At 54.2% G+C, this 19,962-nt stretch overlaps 1 protein-coding gene across 2 annotated transcripts in view; it reads right to left on the reverse strand.

Moving 5' to 3' along the window:
- GAS7 (growth arrest specific 7) overlaps nucleotides 1-19,760 on the reverse strand; it is a 214,705-nt gene extending 194,945 nt beyond the window's left edge. Inside the window, exon 1 of one of the 2 annotated variants that reach the window (XM_047831879.1) lies at nucleotides 19,085-19,760. In XM_047831879.1, coding sequence (XP_047687835.1) covers nucleotides 19,085-19,267 — 183 coding nt within the window. In that variant the 5' untranslated portion in view covers nucleotides 19,268-19,760. The remainder of the gene's footprint in view (nucleotides 1-19,084) is intronic. The other variant, XM_047831877.1, reaches the window with a different exon arrangement.
- Between the last annotated feature and the right edge of the window lie 202 nt (nucleotides 19,761-19,962).

Here is a 19,962-nt window from a genome sequence, read left to right on the forward strand (position 1 = left end):
TACTTTCTGGGGTACTTGGGGTTATCACTCAACATAGGAATTGGGGGGCGTTCACAGTTCAGCCCCTCACCAGCCCCGAGTGCCCCCACTGCCCTGGCCTGAGCAGCAGACAAGGGGGGTCTCAGGAAGCAGCCTCAGGAGCAAGTTCAAGGGGCCCGCGGGGGACGAACCACCCAGCACAGGGCTTAGCAGGTAGGACAAGGCTGACAGCTTCCTGCACAAAATCTCTGAACAGACCTCGTATGGACATCAGCTTCACCCAGAACCTCAAACCACGTTCACGTCCGTCACCTTCAAAATCCTTCTAGGCAACTTAAGAGGCACGGGATGGGGGTCACCACACTCTCACGGACCCATCAAAACCCTGGTCAGAGATTTTGAATGAATTTTGCAGGGCACCTGGGTGGCTCACTCAGTTAAGCATGTCACTCTTGGTTTCAGCTCAGGTCATGATCTCACTGTTCGTGGGTTCGAGCCCCGCGTGGGGCTCTGTGCTGACGGCTCGGAGCCTGGAGCCTACTTCAGAATCTGTGTCTCCCCCTCTCTCTGCTCCTCCCCAGCTCGTGCTCTGTCTCTCTCTGTCTCTCAAAAATAAGGAGAAGGAGAAGAAGAAATATTTGCTAAGGATGCAGTTCACAGAAAACTTGCCCACTCCCGGGGGTGGGGGGGATGGGGGTGTCTGTCACCTTCAAACTGCTTCCCTCCAGCCTTCTCACCTGGGGCGCAGCCACCCATGGGAGAACAACCTCCTCTCCTCCCTCTTCCCGAAACTATGAGAACTTCAAAGACCGAGGGCTCCGTGATTATCCATCAGGCCCGCCGTGCATCCACAGGGCTCCCCTCTCCAGCTTCCCCCGCGTCTCACATCGGTCCTCATTTACAAGACTTACAGCAGAAGCTGAATACGTACACAGTCGTGATAATTTGCAGTGAAGCATAATTTACACTTTCTCCTGCCTCTCAGAGAAATCATTTCCCCAAGACTCATAATAAAGCAGACGGGCCACCTAGAGTAAAGCACCCTCATCCGCCAGCCCCCGAAAGCCCGGAGGAGGGGTGGGGGTGGGGGAAATGGAACCAGAAGGCTGTACTTGAGTTTGGCAGCCTAGAACAATGCCCCCCCTGCCCCCCGCCCCGCCAGGAACTGCAGAACAGGAGCTAGCGTTTGCCTCACAGGCACAAAATCCTGGGCTTCTCCATCGGAATCCCCAGCAGAGCTCCAGGGGCTTCCTGGAGGAGGTGCCCGAAGAGGAAAGGGAGTGATGGAGTCCACTGAGTGGGGGGTGTGGGCAGAAGCACAGCCCCAGCACACAGACCTCCATGAGTCAGCGCCCATGAGCACCGAGTCTGGGAAACAGACTTTCACACAGGCTCCGACTCCCCCTTCCTCCCATTCGTGCTGGAGCATAGCTTTCTTCTGGGGCCACGGTCCTAGTCAGGGCCAGAGGGCAAAGGACTCAGGCCAGAGAGGTCTCTGTGGCCCCACCGGAGTGCCTGGCAATGCTGTGGCCAAGCCCCATTTCCACATGTCCCCACTGGCTGGGCTCTCCCCCCACCAAATACACACTTTGGAATGAGGAAGAAGCCTGGTTCATGGTTTTTCATCCTGGCTACTTTCTCCCGGGCAAGGCTGAGCAAGTCCCTGTGAAATTTCAAGCCTTATCAGGATCTCTGCTGCCATCCCCACCACGGGGCTCCTCAAGGGCACACACAGATCAGGTCTCTCAGTCTCGTCTCCGTCTGGGCACCCACAAACCCCAAACTACCATCTCTCTGATCCCAAGCTCCCAATCGGCATGCATCATCTGGCCACAGTGGTAAACAGACACTACTATTTTTTTCTCTAAAGACCAAAGATCGCCTCCTCTTTTCAAAGCAGGGAGCCAGACACACAAAGACTCTGCCCTCTCCCCGGGGTAGGCTGCTGTGAGCCTGGTGGAAAGACTTTTCCTCTGTTCCCTGATTAACAGAGGAAAGCGGAAAGAAAGGATGATCAGAAAACCCCAAAAGTGGAGACGCCTGGGTGGCTGAGTCGGTTAAGCGTCCGACTCTCTATCTCGGCTCAGGTCGTGATCTCGCGGGTTCATGGGTTCGAGCCCCGCGTTGGTTTCTGTGCTAATGGCACGGAGCCTGCTTGAGATTCTGTCTTTCTTTCTCTCTGCCCCTCACCTACTTGTGCTCTATCTCAAAATATATAAATAAAGTTAAAAAAAAGAAAAGAGGGGTGCCTTGGTGGCTCAGTCGGTTAACCATCCGACTTCAGCTCAGGTCATGATCTCGCGGTTCGTGGGTTCGAGCCCCCTGTCGGTCTCTGTGCTGACAGCTCGGAGCCTGGAGCCTGCTTCGGGTTCTGTGTCCCCCTCTCTCTCTGCCCTTCCCCTGCCTGCACTCTGTCTCTGTCTCTCAAAAATGAATAAATTTAAAAAGAAAAGAAAAAAGTCCTAAAAGTGCCACCTTGAAGGACTGGATTATAGAGCCAGTGCAGATGGGAACTGGGGCACAGCATTTTCCCACTATTGTGGTACCCCTCTGCCCCCCTCAAAAAACCCACAAGGGTGTTTAACAGTTGCAGCTGGCTAGCTGAAAGAAGGAATCAATGTCCGTTTGCCGTGTCGCACAACCCATCAACTTTAAAACAGAGAGGAGGGCATCTACCCTCACTCTGAGAAGGAACCTGACCAGTCAGGGAGATGTCTCCGGACCTGATGATGCAATCTTCTGCAGAAAAATCTGTGTTTACACGATGCTTTATCTGTCACATGCCCCAGGATAAGATTCCCCTTAGTTACTGATCTGTAGGTAAGGCTGCACTTGGTCACACCCAGGGTCACACTGTGCCCCGATGTCCGTGGGGCATTTATGCCAAAAGAGACAGTTCCAACGTTCAAGGATGCTCTGATGACGGCCTCATTATCCCCATTTTAAAGACAGGGAAACTGAGGTCCAAGGTCAGGTAATCCATGTGCCCAAAGTCTCCTAGAGCCAGCGCCCACACCCAGATCTGTTCAGCTGCGAACACGGTGACGCCCGACTGCCTCCCCCACATACTACGAAAACCAAGAAAACTCCCATTCTGGGATTCTACGAGCGACCCAGTAATCAAGTCAGTCTGGCAGGAGGTCAATTTCCTCCACACCTGTTTTCTCTCGCCAGCAGGAAATAATAAAGGTTTGTTGCCCTTTATATACAAGGTGACAAGCCTACTTCATGTACTCGAGGTATTCGATCCCACAGCGGGGATGCTGTGCTCTGAATGGTGCACTCTCTCTCTCCAAGGTCTTATCACCCACAGTCCTTAGGCATAAGGTGTGTGGATGGAGAACAGAGATTCTGTAAGAACGTCACTCTGTAAACTTTTTACTGTTTTCTCCCCCCGGGTGAAGCCCACAGATCCCATGAAGAGCAAACCGAATCTTGCATACATTGGTGGAAGTGACTGAACCGTGGTTCTTTTGGGGTTTTTTTTTGTTTGTTTGTTTTTAAATCAAATGCCTATGCCTGATAGTACAATAAGAGATGAGTCTATAAAGATCAGAGAACCAATCCTTGACCTCAAAACCTCGACAATACGATAAGGGCACAGAGAATTCCAATAAGGGGGGTGAGTGCTGAGAGGTCTGGAAGAACACAGGGGAACTGTGCTGCCTGGGTCTTCCCAGGATGCTAACACCCAAAGGCAACAAATGGGAAGTTAATCTGGCTACAAAAGAAAAGAAAAACAGAAGAGACCATAGCAACAGAAACAAAAACACAAAAAGTGAATCACCAGTTAAAAAAATGGTCCAAGGGGTGCCTGGGTGGCTCAGTCGGTTGAGCACCCCACTCTTGGTTTCGGCTCAGGTCATGATCTCGAGGTCCGTGACACTGAGCCCCACGTCGGGCTCTGCGCTGACAGTGTGGGGCCTGCTTGGGATTCTCTCTGTCTCTCTCACTCTCTGCCCCTCCTCTGCTCACTCTCATTCTCTCAAAATAAGTAAATAAACGTTTAAAAAATAATAAAAATAAAAATGGTCAAAGAATCTCAACAGACGTTTCTCTAAAGATATACCCATGGCAGGGCGCCTGGGTGGCTCAGTCGGTTGAGCATCCGACTTTGGCTCAGGTCATGATCTCACGGTTCATGGGTTCGAGCCCCGCGTCGGGCTCTGTGCTGATGTCTCGGAGCCTGGAGCCTGCTTCAGATTCTGTGTCTCCCTCTCTCTCTGCCCCTCCCCTATTCATGCTCTGTCTCTGTCTCTCAAAAATAAATACACGTTAAGAACAATAATAAATGAAAAAAGATACACTGATGGCCAATGAGCACACGAAAAGATGCTCAACATCCTTAGTCATCAGTAAAACACACACCACCACCTCCACGAGACCCCACTTCACATCCATTAGCAAACTATAATTAAAAGGACAGATAATAATAAGCGTCGGCAAGGAGACAAAGTGGCATTCTCCTCCACCGCTGCTGGGATTGTAAGATGCACCTTCCGGAGAACAGTCAGGCAGTTCCTCAAATTGCTGGACCCAGCACTTTCTCTGGTCACCATGTAGAGCTACCACTGGACCCAGCACTTTCGCTCCAAAGTATATACCCAGAAGAAATAAAAACACACAGCCACACAAAAACTTGGTTTTGTTTACATAATAGGTGATGGGAATTACGTCTATTTATTTATTAGTAATCTCCACACCCAACACGGGGCTCGAACTCACAGCCCCGAGATCAAGAGTTACACGCTCTTCCCACTAAGCCAGCCAGGTGCCCCCAAGTCCGTGCAAAAACTTGTACACAAACGTTCGCAGGAGTAATGTTCATACGAGCCAAACAGAAGAAATAACCCGAATGTCCAACAGTGGAAGAATGGATAAATAAAACATGGTACATCCATACAGCGGAATATTACTCAGCCATGAAAAGGAACGCAGTCCTGATTGACACTACCATGTGGATGAACTTGAAAACATTATGCTCAGTGAAAGAAGCCAGACACCAAAGACCATAAACTGTAGGATTCCACTTATAGGATCTATCCAGAATCGGCAGATCTCTAAGACACAGATGAGTCACTGCCTAGTGCTGGGATGTTGGGGGGAAATGGAGAGTGACGGCTCATAAGTAAGGGTACAGATGAAATGGCCCAAAACTGATCATGGTAATGACTGCAGGATGCTATAAATACGGTAAAAAAAAAAAAAATCACTGAATTGTACACTTCCAAGGGGATATGAATTATAACTCAATAGAAATATTGCAATAGAAAGAGGGGTGCCTGGTGGGGGCTCCGTTGGTTGAGCGTCCAACTCTTGATTTTGGCTCAGATTATGATCCCAGAGCTGTGGGATGGAGCCCGAGTCAGGCTCTGCACTGGGTGTGGAACCTGCTTAAGATTCTCTCTTTCTCCCTCTGCCCCTCCCCCCAGCTCGCACTCACTGGCTTGCTCTCTCTTAGAAAGAGCGAGAGAAAGAAACAGGGGCACTTAGCTGGCTCAGTCATTACAGCATGGGACTCGATCCCAGGGTTGTAAGTTTGAGCCCCACGTTGGGTACAAATATTACTTAAAAATAAAATCTTTTTTAAAATAAAGTAAAACAGAGGGGTGCCTGGGGGGCTCAGTCGGTTGAGCGTCTGACTTCGGCTCAGGTCATGATCTCGCGGTTCGTGGGTTCGAGCCCCGCGTCGGGCTCTGTGCTGACAGCTCGGAGCCTGGAGCCTGTTTCAGATTCCGTCTGTCTGTCTGCCTGTCTCTCTCTCTCTGCCCCTCCCCTGCTCGCGTGCTCTCTCTCTCTCTCTCAAAAATAAATAAACGTAAAATTTTTTTTTACGTAAGATGCCAGGCCGATCATGCCCGCAGGCCACACGCCATGACCACAGTACTGCAGTGGGACAGTCTTGCGCTGTGACCTCAGAGGGGCCCTTGGGAAAAGGTTTCTCCCACCCCAGTAGCGCCCCCAGTGGAAGCCCCAGGAAACAGGCAGCTATCAGCAAGCAACCTGGCACGATGCCCAGAGCACACGGGGTGTCAAATCCATTTACAGGGTGTATACAAGGTGCCAGAGCCCCTCCAGGCTCTCCCGACCCTCACAGGAGCCCCATAAAACTTTATAAGGTTCTGCAGCTTGCCCAGGGTCCCACAGGCAGCAAGGGCTGAGCCAGGACTGGAACCCAGAGCTGCCACACTCTTGCCACACGGGTGGGGGGACGCAGTGGGGGGGGGGGGGGGGAGGACACAGTCCCGCCCCGCCCTTGAGTGTGTTCTGAGCAGTCCACATGCGGGGCAGACACAGGGCTCACATTCCAGCTCACAAAGCAAACCACGCCAGGCATCCAGTGTCCCCTCCGAACTGATAAAGGGCTTCAAGATATGGAGGCCACACCCCGCTGCAAGACTGTCCTGCTGGGATCTGGCGAGAGACCATCCTGGCTCGCTCTCTGCCATCGAGGTTCAGTCTGCAGTCAAGACCCCGGCCGGCCACGCTCCCGTCACTCACCACTGTGCTCCCCAGCCCTGCTTCGTCCACGGCCAGCTCCCGTCCCCAGCAAAGCGTTCCTGATCGTCACGCCCGCCCTGTGACAGAGGGACCCCTCTGGGCAAACAGGACACCAGCCACCCCCCTCCCCAACCTGCCTCTTGGCCACCTCCCTCTCTCTGTCCTCTGATTAAATAGATTCAAAGAGGAGTCTAATTCCAAAGCCTGTGTTCTTTCTATTACCCTGGGTGGCCTCATAGAATCCACTAAAATAAAAAAAAAAGATAAAATCCAATCTAATCTCAGGACTTAATCATGACTTACAGGCAAATTTAAAAACCCCTCAGGTGATTTAGATGCTTTGCTCCTCTAATCGCAGCCCAAAAGCCAACAACACGATCCTAGCTTGGGAGCTGGAGGTAGAAAATGCAGAGCTTGGGGCCCTATCCCTGACCTACTGAATCAGAATCAGAATTTTATCAAGTCCCCACGTGCTCCGCACATGTGCTCCGCATGTGCCTTAGTGTGTGAGAAGCATGGTCTCAGTGCCCTGCAGTAATGTCATGTCATACAGGCAGGTTGTAAGCATGTGCCGTCACCCAGAACACAGTCCCAGACCCTCATAACTTTCTTAAGAATATGAAAGTATTCGGGGACTTAGTTAAGTGTCCAACTTCAGTTCGGATCATGATCTCATGTGTCATGGGTTCGAGCCCCATATGGGGGCTCTGTGCCGACAGCTCAGAGCCTGGAGCCTGCTTCGGATTCTGTGTCTCCCCCTCTCTCTGTCCCTCCCCCGCTCACACTCTGTCTCTCAAAACATGAATAAACATTAAAAAAATTTTAATAAACATTTAAATATTTAAATACATAAATAAAATAAAAATAAATGAATGACAGTATTAGGCTTGAGTATCAGATTAGGAGAGTCTGTGCTTGGCATTTCCTTGGTTATCAAAAACTCAACCCAGGTTCATTTTTCATTCTGAACACAACAAAGGCTTGCAGGTATAGAAGGAAGGAAGGAAGGAAGGAAGGAAGGAAGGAAGGAAGGAAGGAAGGAAGGAAGGAAGGAAAGAAAAGAAAAGGAAAGAAAAGAAAAGAAAAGAAAAGAAAAGAAAAGAAAGAAAAGGGAAGGAAGGAAGGGAGGAAGGAAGGAAGAGGGAGGGAGGGAGGAAGGAAGGAAGGAAGGAAGGAAGAGAATGGAAGGAAGGAAGGAAGGAAGGAAGGAAGGAAGGAAGAGGAAGGAAGGAAGGAAGGAAGGAAGGAAGGAAGGAAGAGAACGGAAGGAAGAAGGAACTTGTTAATGAGAACACTAGACTCAGATTTCCTATTTCTAAATTATACTAGGAATCAGAAACTAATGGCTCGGTGACATTCTTCCCCAAGCCACTGCTAAAATAAAGATCCTCTGTCATGATGAAATTAGGACAAGGGCTCATTTCTGTAGAATTTTTAAAATACCACTTCTAAGGAGTTTTTATAATCTAATTAGTTTTTTTGTTATTGACTGATCCTGGAGTTCTCCATACATCAGAGAAGCAAAGGAGACAGGAGGGATTAAGGCCCTGGACACTAAAAAGGCTTTCATTCCAAAGGAACAAGTGTGAAACTCAAGTCTCCTAGGTCACCTGCCAGAGTCACCCTGGAGGGGACAGCGCATCCCTAAGGGCTCCCCAAAGAACAGCCACTAACCTCAGCTCCCTGTCTTGGCTGTAGCTCACTGAGCCTTGTGGAGAGATGGTACATAGTAGATGCTCAAATACAAATGCCTGCTTTTGGTTGAACCAGAAGTTGTGACAGATGTATTGACCACAAAGGGGAGAAAAAAATCACAGAAAGTCTAGGGTCAGAAAACGACTACATCTGTTCAAGACTTCTAGATGAAATATCTATTCCTGGGTCCAGGAGGGTGCTAGATGCCGGGACAGCTTGGGGAAGGGGAGAGCGGCTTCCTGAGAACAGTAAGAGTTCACCCTGGCTCTCAGGAGCTAGGGGGACCCGTGGAGGTCTGCACTGTGGCTGAGGACTTAGCGTCAATGGGAGCTCTTCAGACACGCAGCACCTGGGGCCCCATCCCAGGTCTGCTGAGCCAGAAGCTAACCAACAAGACCCAGGAAGTTCATTTTGAGAAACTTGTCTAGAAGCACTGAATTCAGGGGCACCTGGGTGGCTCAGTTGGTTGAGCATCCAACCTCATCTCAGGTTATGATCTCACGGTTCGTGGGTTCAAGCCTCGCATCGGGCTCTGTGCTGATGGCTCAGAGCCTGGAGCCTGCTTCCCATTCTTTGTTTCCCTCTCTCTCTCTGCTCCTCCTCCGCTCATTGTCTGTCTCTCTCTCTCTCTCTCTCTCTCTCTCTCTCTCAAAAATAAACAAACATAAAAAAAATTCTTTAGAAGCACTGAATTCAGTTTGAGAAGCACGGCTGTAAGGATGCCCATTCAATGCTGAGCCTTAAAGAGCCAAGAACTGGGGCATCGCCCCCGAGTGAACACACAGGTGGTGGTCAACAGAGCTGTCCACATATATTCAGCTCGCTCCTTTCCTCCTTCTGCGCACATGGTGGGACGGCTACCTAGCACATTGGGTGTGCTTTGGTCAATGAAATAGGATCACAAGCAAGTATCGTAAGTCGCTTCCGGGCAGAAGCTTTAGGGGCCACTGACATGCTCACCAGCAGGATTCCAGTGGTTGCTGCTTCATCCTGGGTCCCAGAGGGTCTTACGGCCCCAAACCAATTTGCAACGGACCTGCAGCCCGAGGAAGAGGCAAACCTAGGTTGTTTTACCCACTGAGATCTGGGGGCTCTTTGTTACGGCAGCATATCCTAACCCATCCTGACTGATATAGCACGTAGCCCACTGTGCCCAACCCTTCTGCTACTTCCTGCTGAGAACAGCTCTGTCACATCATTACCTGCAGGAAAGGACTTCTTTTAACCCCTGAACAGCATCACTTAATCCAACTTCCCTCCCTGCTCTTCAGACTTCACTGTGCCTGTTACCTTCTTTTCTCCTTTCCAGATTTCCTTGCGCATTTACGCTTCTATCTTTTCGTGCCGTACGCTTTTTGGTAAGCTGCTTTAAGTCTTTTTTGCAACAAGGTGATAGATAGTCACATGTACAGACACACCAGATGTGGCTCCAAGTGAATTTTGGCAGTTTCCAAAAAAAAAAAAAAAATTAAAACCACCTCCCTTCCCCCAGAAGACAGAGATTTGCTGCTAACTAAGGATCTTTAAAAGAACGGGGTCCTGAGCCACCAAGTATCCCTTCAACCTGTTCACTCCACGAAAGGACACTTACAGAATGCACACTACACACGGTCCCTGCTTTTAAAAAGCAATTCATTCCTGGACATGCCAGCTCTCTTTGCCTCGTCATACGGTGAATCTAAACTACACCGAGTCCATGAAATATTTAACATCACTGACCAAATCCCTTATTTTTTTTTTTTAAATTCAGCTTCAATATAGCTGTCGAGCCCCTTCTGCCCGTCTGACCTTGTGCTCGGCCCAAGTGAGCCTTATCTTAGCCAGCTCCTCCTGGTGGACGGTGAGGCTGTGGCCAATTCACACTCCAGCATTAGACACGGTGCCACGGTGGGCTTCCTGATGCCCGGGGCTTGCCGCTCAGATGCTTCCGGGGTCCAGATTTCTAGAAATGGAACCGCTGGATCAGAGGACATGTACGTTATGAAGGCCTTTAGAGTATATTGCCCAATTACCCTCCAGGGAGCACAGGACGATCTTCCCACACCCCTGCCACTGCTCGTTCCTTTTTAACGTTGACAGTTTTCATTAAAGGAAGTGTGTTTTTTAAAACGTGCCATTCTTTGCTTACCAGTGAGACTGAATATGCTGATGACGACTTCGCACACCTTTTATCATCAAGCATCTACCCAAGCTCTCTGCCCATTCTCGTACGGATGCGCTCCTTTGTGCATGTTTTCATAATTTATAAAAAGCGCTTTCTGCATTCAAGACGTTAACTTCTTCCCAATTTTTATTTGCCTTTCCCTCGTGCTTTAAGGAAGGAGTCTCTGGTGGCAGAATGGATGGATGATTCACAGGAGGGGCACCTGGGTGGCTCAGTCGGTTAAGCGTCCAACTCTTTTTTTGTTTGTTCATTTTTTTTTAATTTTTTTTTCAACGTTTATTTATTTTTGGGACAGAGAGAGACAGAGCATGAACGGGGGAGGGGCAGAGAGAGAGGGAGACACAGAATCGGAAACAGGCTCCAGGCTCCGAGCCATCAGCCCAGAGCCCGACGCGGGGCTCGAACTCACAGACCGCGAGATCATGACCTGGCTGAAGTTGGGACGCTTCAGCCACCCAGGCGCCCCTATGTTTATTCATTTTTGAGAGACAGAGAGAGACAGAGCGTGAGCAGGGGAGGGGCAGAGAGAGAGGGAGGCACAGAATCTGAAGGAGGCTCCAGGCTCTGAGCTGTTGGCACAGAGCCTGACGTGGGGCTCGAACTCACGGACTGGAGCCTGCTTAAGATTCTCTCTCTCTGCCCCTCTGCCCCTCTCTCCCACCCTCTATCTCTCTCTCTCTCAAAAAAAAAAAGGAAAATACAGTCAGGAAAGGGTTATCACAACTCACATGCAATATACAAGAGGGGAGACGTGCACCCCCCAGAGTCAATCCACCGACAAGTGTTTTCGGGCCACCTATAGAACACACCCCAGGTCCACCCCCTTACCACAGCCACGCGGCCACCACCCACGGCCACCACCGAGCCTCCCTTCCTACCCTCCTCACAGCCAGTCTGCACTCGCCAGCCCAGATGAGCCCTCCAAAACACACCAGAGTGCGCCCTCCCCTCTGATCCAACCACAGGCTTTCTGCGGCACTTAGAAAAGCAGCCACCAACCACCGCCGGAAAGAAGGGACAATCACGTGACGGGTGGCAGCGTACCAGTACAATGAAACTACACCGTCTGCACACAACATATAAACGAATCAAATCAGCACGTCGTATGCCTTAACTGCACGCCACGTTCTGTGTCCGATATCGTCCACTGCGATCAGCCACGGTGGCAGTTCGGATACCCCAGAAACTGGCAAACGCTTCCTCATCAGGACCTTGCACCTCCCCGCCTGAGCTGGTCTTAAACGTTTACATCCGCACCAGCGGAGCGGGGAAGAAGCCTCCGAGTCCGAGAACGATACTGTCCTCCCAAAAACTGCTGAGAAGGAGAGAGCTCCAGACGAGAGACCCGGCAGAGAGTTGTATTGTCTCTGGCAACTGCCTGGACAGAAAGACCGCAAAGGCCCACATGGGGAGGACAGCCCAGGAGATGCCCGAATGACATCAAGAAGCAGCTGGACCCCTGCAATGGAGCTGTCTTTAGTGAAGTGCCCCCCAGAACCGAAATGTAAACCTGGGGTAAGGGCAAGGAACCCCAAATTATTTCACAGCACGTTTCTTCTACTGTGCAGAATACGGACTTTTACGGAACAATCAAGTTGTGCGTATCTGAACTTCTAAACTACATTCAGCCTATAAACTAAGGATGGCTTTTATTATTTTTTTTTTTATCATTTATTTTGAGAGACAGTGCAAGTGGGGGAGGGGCGGAGAGAGGGGGGACAGAGGGTCTGAAGCGGGCTCTACGCGGACAGCCTCACAGCAGAGAGCCGATGTGGGGCTGGAGCTCGCGAACCACACCATCGCGACCTGAGCTGAAGTCGACGTTCAACCGACTGAGCCCCCCAGGTGCCCCATGAAATGGCTGAAAATTTAAGCAAAGGAAGAGTAATGCCAAACGGCCCGTGAAAATTGTAACAAAGTCAAACCTCAGCATCTATAAATAAAGTTTTATTGGCACTGAACCACACCCATCGGTTTTCGGATCATCTATATCAGCTTCACAGTCGAACGGCACAGCTGAGTAGCTGGGACAGAGACCATATGGGGCACGCTCTTGGCTCACCACCTCTGGCGCTCACAAATCCCGGTGACGCAGCCCCTTGGCCACAAAACCTAAAATGCTTCCTAACCCTATACAGAAAAATTGTGCCGACACCAGGGAAGAAGAAGTCTTTGAGCAATGTTTCTAACGGAGAGCAGGCTGGGTTTGGTAACATAATGAACAGGAATAGAGAAGGTAAGGGGGGTGACAAGAAGGGGGGAGGGGGGAGACAGTGCCAGGCGAGGCGGAGGAGAGAGAGGTGGTAGGGACATTCACCGTGGTTTGGTGGGTAGGGGACAGAAGGCATTGAGGAGGACGGACAGGTGAGGAGTCGACCCCGGACGTAGGAAATTGAGTACCTGGGGGTCGAGTCTAAATCCCAGCTCAACAAGTGAGATAAATACAGTCGACCAAGGCTAACCTAATAAAGCACATCTGTTTTTTTTTCTTTTAAATGTGTATTTACTTTTGAAACAGAAAGTAAGCGGGGGAGGGGCAGAGAGAGAGGGAGACACAGAATCCGAAGCAGGCTCCAGGCTCCGAGCTGTCAGCACAGAGCCCAAGGCGGGGCTCGAACTCACGAACCGTGAGATCGTGACCTGAGCCGAAGTCGGACGCTTCACAAACTGAGCCACCCGGGCGCCCCAAATAACAGAGCACGTCTTTATCAGACAGCAGACTGGGGAGATACTAACCGTGCAGGGAGGAGGCAGGGGAGTCCTCATGAATCCACGAAAACTTCTCACAAATTCATACACCTGTTGGATCCGATGAACCAGAGGGCAAAGCGGGACCACCTGCCGGCCGCCATTGCTACTTCTCTCCGTAGGTGGAAACGCCACCCCAGGAGCCTCGCCGGGGCAGGGAGAGAGGAATCTACTAATTTTGCAAGGCGGCTCCGTGCTGGCATTCTGTGAGAAAATGTGCTCCCTTGCTCCTGTGAGTAATAAGGGAGCAAAACCCAACAGACCGACGTCCCCTGGAGCGGCCTCACAAAAATCCCCACGCCTGACATGTACCGAACATTCTCTCTCCCGAGCAAAGTGCCACCTGGCATCCACGCTCATAGAGGAGGTCACTCAGACGGCCAGATAAAACACGGGTTTGTTTCTAGGCTGCAAGAGTCCAGGAAGGTCAGTATCTCATTCACGTTTCTAGGTGGTCACGGGCAGCAGGGATCCACGTGATGGTGAACAGATGTCAGGGATTCCTGCCGACGTGTTGCTAAGGGAACTTTTGTAGAGATGCCCTGAATCCCTGGCATCCGTAAGCCCTGCCCACTGCTTTGAAGTCCTGGGGCGGGGGGCACTTGACCAGCCCCGTGCGCAGCGGGGACGAGGGGGTAGGTTCCCGAACAGAGGCGGACAGAGGGATGAGCTCAAGGTAGATTTTTCAAACAGCGGGAGCTACAACCGTGGACCGCGAGCCCCCAAATCAAAGGGCAGAATGACTCCGCGACGACCGCACAAAGCACGCTGGTCTTTTTTGGTCACCGTGCCATACTCTGCGAGCCACCAGCCCTAATTACAGCTTTGGGAACAGACCGGATAATGAACTGCCTTAAGAAAAAAAGAAAAAGAAAATTGACAAGGTCACACCCACTTTAGGTAACGCTCCCGCTCCTGTTAGAGAAAAAAAAAGCCGTGTATTGAAATCAATCTGTGTAGGGGCGCCCTGGGTGGCTCAGTCAGTTGGGCGTGTCTGACTCTTGGTTTCGGCTCAGGTCGTGATCTCACGGTTCGGGAGTTCGAGCCCGCAACGGGCTTCGTGCTGGCAGCACGGAGCCTGGTTGGGATTCTCTCTCTCTCCCTCTCTCTCCCCGCCCTCCCCCCCCTCACTCTGTCTCTCTCAAAAGAAATATACTTAAAATTTTTTAAAAAATAAATAACATAGGGGCGCCTGGGTGGCGCAGTCGGTTAAGCGTCCGACTTCAGCCAGGTCACGATCTCGCGGTCCGTGAGTTCGAGCCCCGCGTCGGGCTCTGGGCTGATGGCTCGGAGCCTGGAACCTGCTTCCGATTCTGTGTCTCCCTCTCTCTCTGCCCCTCCCCCGTTCATGCTCTGTCTCTCTCTGTCCCAAAAATAAATAAACGTTGAAAAAAAATTTTTTTTAAATAAAAATAAATAACATAAAATCAATTTGTGTAACAAAGCAAGCATCCACTAGATACTGGGCAGCTAGGATACACGGTGTCTATTAATAACCAGCACAAAGCCAACCCAACCCAAGAAGGCTGGACGGCCAATGCCCCAGTGGACAGACTCAGGCTTTAGGGACAGGAAAATCTGGTTCCAAATTCAGCTGCAACATTTATCAGGTGGCCTTTATAAAGAAATCCCTGGCACCTTAAAAAAAAAATTTTTTTTCAAAGAAGAGAAAATCTCGTCTGAGGATGGCCGTGGAGAATTTTCTAGCAAGTCAGCTAAGACTCCTGCACCCTGCCTCGCTCTGGGGAGGCGCTCTCTCTCATCAGTTTAGGCTGGCACACCGTGCCAGACGTGTTCTCCCTCCCCTCCTGAGGTTGCCAGTGTGCAAAACGGCCTTCAATGGACCTGTGTCCATACCCGTACCCACCCCCGTATGCACTTCCTTCCCACACAGGATCTCCTGCTCCAGTGACTCGGTTTACCAATCGAATATGCCAGAAGTGAGCTGCCAGTCCTGAGCCCAAGCCTTAGGAGGGCCGGGCAATTTGTAACGTGCGTTCTTGGAAGCCAGCCACCCTGGAAAGACTCCAGCTCCCTGCTAGAGGGAAAGGCCATGCGGAAAGGCCCTGGAGGATGAGACACGAAGCGGAGAGAAGAAAGTCACTTGCAAAAACACCAACACGCCAAGCGAGAGAGTGAAGATGCCACTTTGGAGTCCCTGCCCAGCTCTGCCTGCCCCGGGACCCCAGCCCTGGCCACCGTGAGGCGTGACAGATGCCAAGAGAGACCAGCAGAAGAGCCACCCGGCGGAGCCCGGTCGGTCCCCAGCGATGTGTGACGTGATGGTAAATGCTTGTGTCGCGGTACTGAGTTCCGGGGTGGCCTGTTACACGGCCATCGATTATCCACGGCACAGCCCCCCTCCCCAGCTCCACGTCTCTCACATCCACACCTTGGAAGCTCCGGCAGGAGCACGTGAACCCAAAGCGAGAGAACAGAAGGCGGAGAGGTGACCGGGTTCAAGGAGGGGACGTCTCGTTGTGCTGGCCAACAACGTCACGTCGCCCTGGCCCCTGAGGCCCGCACCTCGTGGCCAGACGGCAGGTTCTCAGAACAGCACTTCAGTCACGGAAAACTCTGGGGTGTTTGTGTTCCAGTCTTATACCCCCCTCCAGAATTATTTCCCAAAAGCTCTGGGGGTTTCCACAGATGCCTTACAGTATCTTCCGGGTCCCCAATTTGTTCTCTCCATTCAAGGTTAAGAGCAGATGGTGGGGAATTCCTGGCCCTCCAGCCACCGGACCTGCCCACGTCCAACTCTCGGGCGCTTCCCCAGGGACGGGGATCTGGGCTCTGCCTGCCTCCCCCAGGAGCTGTTTGTCAGGCACCAGGCACCCCACAAGTCTGGCAGAAACCTCTGCCCCCACAGGGCCTCCAGTCTATGCAGGGGATCCTGGCCTGGCTTGGAGCGGACAGAACATTCCCCTGAAGTCTCCAGGCCCTGTCTCAGCTCCTCGACCGCGTCTCCCACATATCAGGAAACTTCTCAGCTCCTCCCCTTCTTCATGCAAGGCTGAAGAGACCCTCAAGAAAGATTATTCTGGCGGCTTTTATCTCAGGGCCCTTACATCTCACCTTACATCGTTCTTGGGAAAGACAGGTTCCCTCTTCCAGTGCTCTCCTCCTCTAGAAGGTTCCACCATCCCCTTGTGCCCAGCCCTTGGCCCCCCACACTTCTCCACTTGGGCTGACACCTTCCTGGGGGCCGCTTTCTGGAAACCAAGGACGTGCTGTACCCTTCTCCCATTTCCTTGATGGCCTGACCAAAGAGATTCTCCCCCCAGGAACCAGGACAAGAATCTCCCCAAGCTGGCCTCTCCCCCGGGGCTGGCCGGCCTCCAGGACAGATCTTTCAGCTGTGTCACAGCTAGCTCCCAGCTCCCCTCCGTGGGGTGTGCGGCTTGCAAAGCCAAGGGCCTCTCAGTTCCACTTTCTTTATCTGCGCAAGCAAGGAATCCTTGAGGAGCGTCCATCTTGCATATGCTGTTCTCAACCTGCCGCACCCTTCCGCCAAGACGGGGCTTCTTGGTATCACTCTGTCCACCACTCCCGGTGGTGCCCCCGCCTCCCCACTCCTCCGCCAGGAGGCTGGTGCCGTCCGTTCTGTCTGTACCTGTCTCCCCAGCGGCTCCCCTGGCCTCCTGATCTCCATGCCTCCAGCAGGCACACGTCCCATGAGGATTCCCACCTCCAGGCCCCGTCTCCAGCCTCCTGGCTCCTGCACTAACGTCCAGGCTTGACGAACCCGCTGCTTCCCCACACGTGTGGTTTCGTGTACCGGCCAGTCCCCTGGGAGCTGTGCGTTCTCCACGAACCGGGTCTGCCTTTGAGGGCTCACCCCAGCCCCCAGGGACTCTCCCCACATATCCTGCAGCCCGACCCAGCCCTCCGCCCTGAGGTCCAGCCTGCTCACCGATGAGGTGCCCAGACACAAAGGGCCCGATCTCCGATCCTTCCTACAGGGACTGCTCTTGTCCTTTCCCGCAGCATCCAGACCATTCCCTCCCTCGCCTGTTAGCAGTTGAGCCCACACTGTCACGTTGAAAACCGGCACAGAGGTGATATTCAGCCCTCTTAGCCGCTAAGCAAACACACAAGCATTACTCCCTCGGGCAATTGCTTTCACTTCTGCTCACCTGGGATGTGGGGAGAGCGCCTCCCCCTTCACAGAGCGGTCAGGAGAGCGGGCGCCTAGTGGGTGCTCCACCAACGGGCCCCCCTCTCGGCGGTACAGCTCCCACACATGGGCACCCCCCCCTGGCGCGTCACCAGTTGGCAGCTGTCCAAAAGCCCCTCACTCGCGCACCAGAGATTTGCTCAGCACATCTTCCCGCAGGCCGCGCCGACCCGCCTGATCGTTCTGTTTGCCCCCTGGGTCTGGCTCAAGCCTCCCTTTCCCCAGAGGGAAACGCAGAGCCCCCACTCTTGCTAACAGCAGCCTAAAACCCCACCAGCCCCACCCGCACCCCAAAACACTCCTTTTGGGCACCCAGCCAGGGACGCTCCTGACCGGACAGACCCACAACTGCCAAATTTCCACATTAGTGCTTCCTGGAGAAGGTGGTCACCAGGGGAACTCGAAAAGAGGAGGCTCTCCCAGGGCTGCTTTTGAGCCACCAACAGGGAGGCCGTGACACCCGCTTTCTTTTACTTCTGAACCTCGGCACAGATCTGAGGAACACACCTGAGCCTTCCCTGAGTACACAGGTGTCTCAGAATACAGAACCAAAAGCGTCCTGGAACGTCCTCTTCTGCTCAGACCCTGAAATCTCTTCCAGCCTAAATTTTGCTCAAATGCTCCTAATTCATCGGGAGGAGGGGGGATTTTTGCCTTGCCCTCTGGACCCTGGAAGAAGGCTCTGTGAATCCAGCCGTGGTTCTGATCATGTTTCCACAGGATATTTCTCAGCAAACTCACCCATAACCATTTCACCACATCCATCCATCCATCCATCCATCCATCCATCCATCTTTCCTTCTCTTTCTTTCTCTTTCTTTCTTTGGGTCCCACGGAGCAATTTCTCTCAAAACTTCCTACTCTGTTCTTTGCAGAGTAGGTCAGGGGTCAAATTATAAATAAATGCAGTCTCCAGTGATTTGGGGAGGTGTTTCAGCAGAACGTTTATACTATGTACTTACACGGTTGTGGGTAACCGCCTGTTTAAGGCCAGGCAACAATCTGGCAACCCTTTGGGAAAGGGGATAGCCTATGAAGTCACTCCTCCCCAGCCCACCCCCCCCCCCCGCCCCAACCAAAGGACTTCAGAAACTTCGGAGGCCACTCTGGCTGTAACCTAGAGCTCAGCGATTAGAGGACGAGGAGACCTCCCAACTGTCACCCAGACAATAAACAGCCAGCCGACTTGGCTCAGCAGGTCCTGTGCAGCCCTGGGGTCAGGCCAGAACCCCCGGAACAGACCACTTTTAGGTTCTGGACCTTGGCCTGGGGGGCGCTGGACCAGGGGAGGAACCCCAGGATCGGGCGGGCGGCTCAGTTGACCGGCAAGTGGGCGGCCCCCAGGCGGCCTGACCCGGGGCAGCACGACCGTCCTCGGGTCGGCGGGCTCCGGGCTCCGGGGCCCAACCGATGACGCCGCTGTTCCGGATCCCCAACCTCCCAGCCTCTATGCCTAGACCTCCGGACTCCGCAGCCCTCGGCCGGCCCCCTGCCACCGCCGGGAGCGCGCCCGCCCGCCCGCTCCAGAACTCACACAGGCAACAAGTTCTCCTTCCTCAGGGCGGCCACGATGTACTCGGGAGGCCCGGCACGGGGGGCGCTCCGAGGGCGATCCCCGCGCCGCCCGGCCCGGAGGGGCGCCCCGCTGTCTCCACCGCCCCCAGAGTCGGGGCGCGCAGCGGCTGCACCCCCAGCCCGCCCCGCGGCGCCCCCTCGGACGGGGAGCGGCTGGGGCGTCCCCGGTGCGGGCAACAGGTACGCGAGCGCGCCGAGCCCCGCAGCCCCGGGTCTCCCGGCCCCCCGGCCCTCGCCCCTTTTACCTCCAGCAACTGCACGTAGCTCGCGGGGAACCAGCCGCGGAGCCCGTCCTCCTTCTCGCCTTCCCACCAGCCGCCGTCCGGAACCTGCAGCAGCCTGATGAGCTCGCCCGCGGCGAAGCGCAGCCCCTGGCCGTGCCGCTCCCCGGAGAAGGGGTACAGGGTCCGGCAGCGGGCGCCGGACATGGCCTTGGCGCCGGGGTTCACAGCGCAGCCTGCATCCCGGCCGAGCCCCGCGGGCTGGGCAGCGGCTCCGCGGGGTCCCAGGCGCCCGGCGCTCCGGGCTCCCGCGCTCTGGGCGCGCGCCGTCTCGGGGGGTGCGCGGGGGGTCCCCGGGCAGGCGGGGGACGCGCGCGCGGCGCAGGGCAGCGGAGACTCGCTGGCTTCGCGGAGCAAAAGCGGCGACGCCCCCGGGCCGGGCGGCTCGCAGCTCGGGCGCGGGGCGGGGGGGGCGGGGCTCAGGGGGAGGAGACCCAGGCGCCGCGGGCTCCGGAGACAACTTCCCGGGGACGCGGGGCGCGGGCTGCGGCCGCCGGGGTCGGCCGGAGCGGGGGCCGCCCAGGCGCGCGGAAATGCGCAGCTCCCGGGGGAGGTGGTGGGATCCGGGGCATCGCCGAGGGCCCGGCTCCGCGGCGAGGGGGCGGCCGGGCGGTCCGCGGAGAGGGGCTGGCGGCCGGGGTGGCCGAGCTGGGGCTCGCGCGGAGGCGAGGGGGCGGGGCGGGGGCGGGGCCAGGGCGGCCACGCCCGCCGAGGGGGCAGGTCGCTGGGGAGGGGTCTCCCCGCGCGCGCCCCCGCCGCCCCGAGCCGCGGCGCTAGCAACGCCCTTCGGTGCGGGCTTTGTAGGTCTGGTGGCCGCCGCCGGCGGGCTCCGCGGTCGCTGG

Source organism: Prionailurus viverrinus, chromosome E1 (genome assembly GCF_022837055.1).
Source record: "Prionailurus viverrinus isolate Anna chromosome E1, UM_Priviv_1.0, whole genome shotgun sequence".
Taxonomy (NCBI): Eukaryota; Metazoa; Chordata; class Mammalia; order Carnivora; family Felidae; genus Prionailurus; species Prionailurus viverrinus.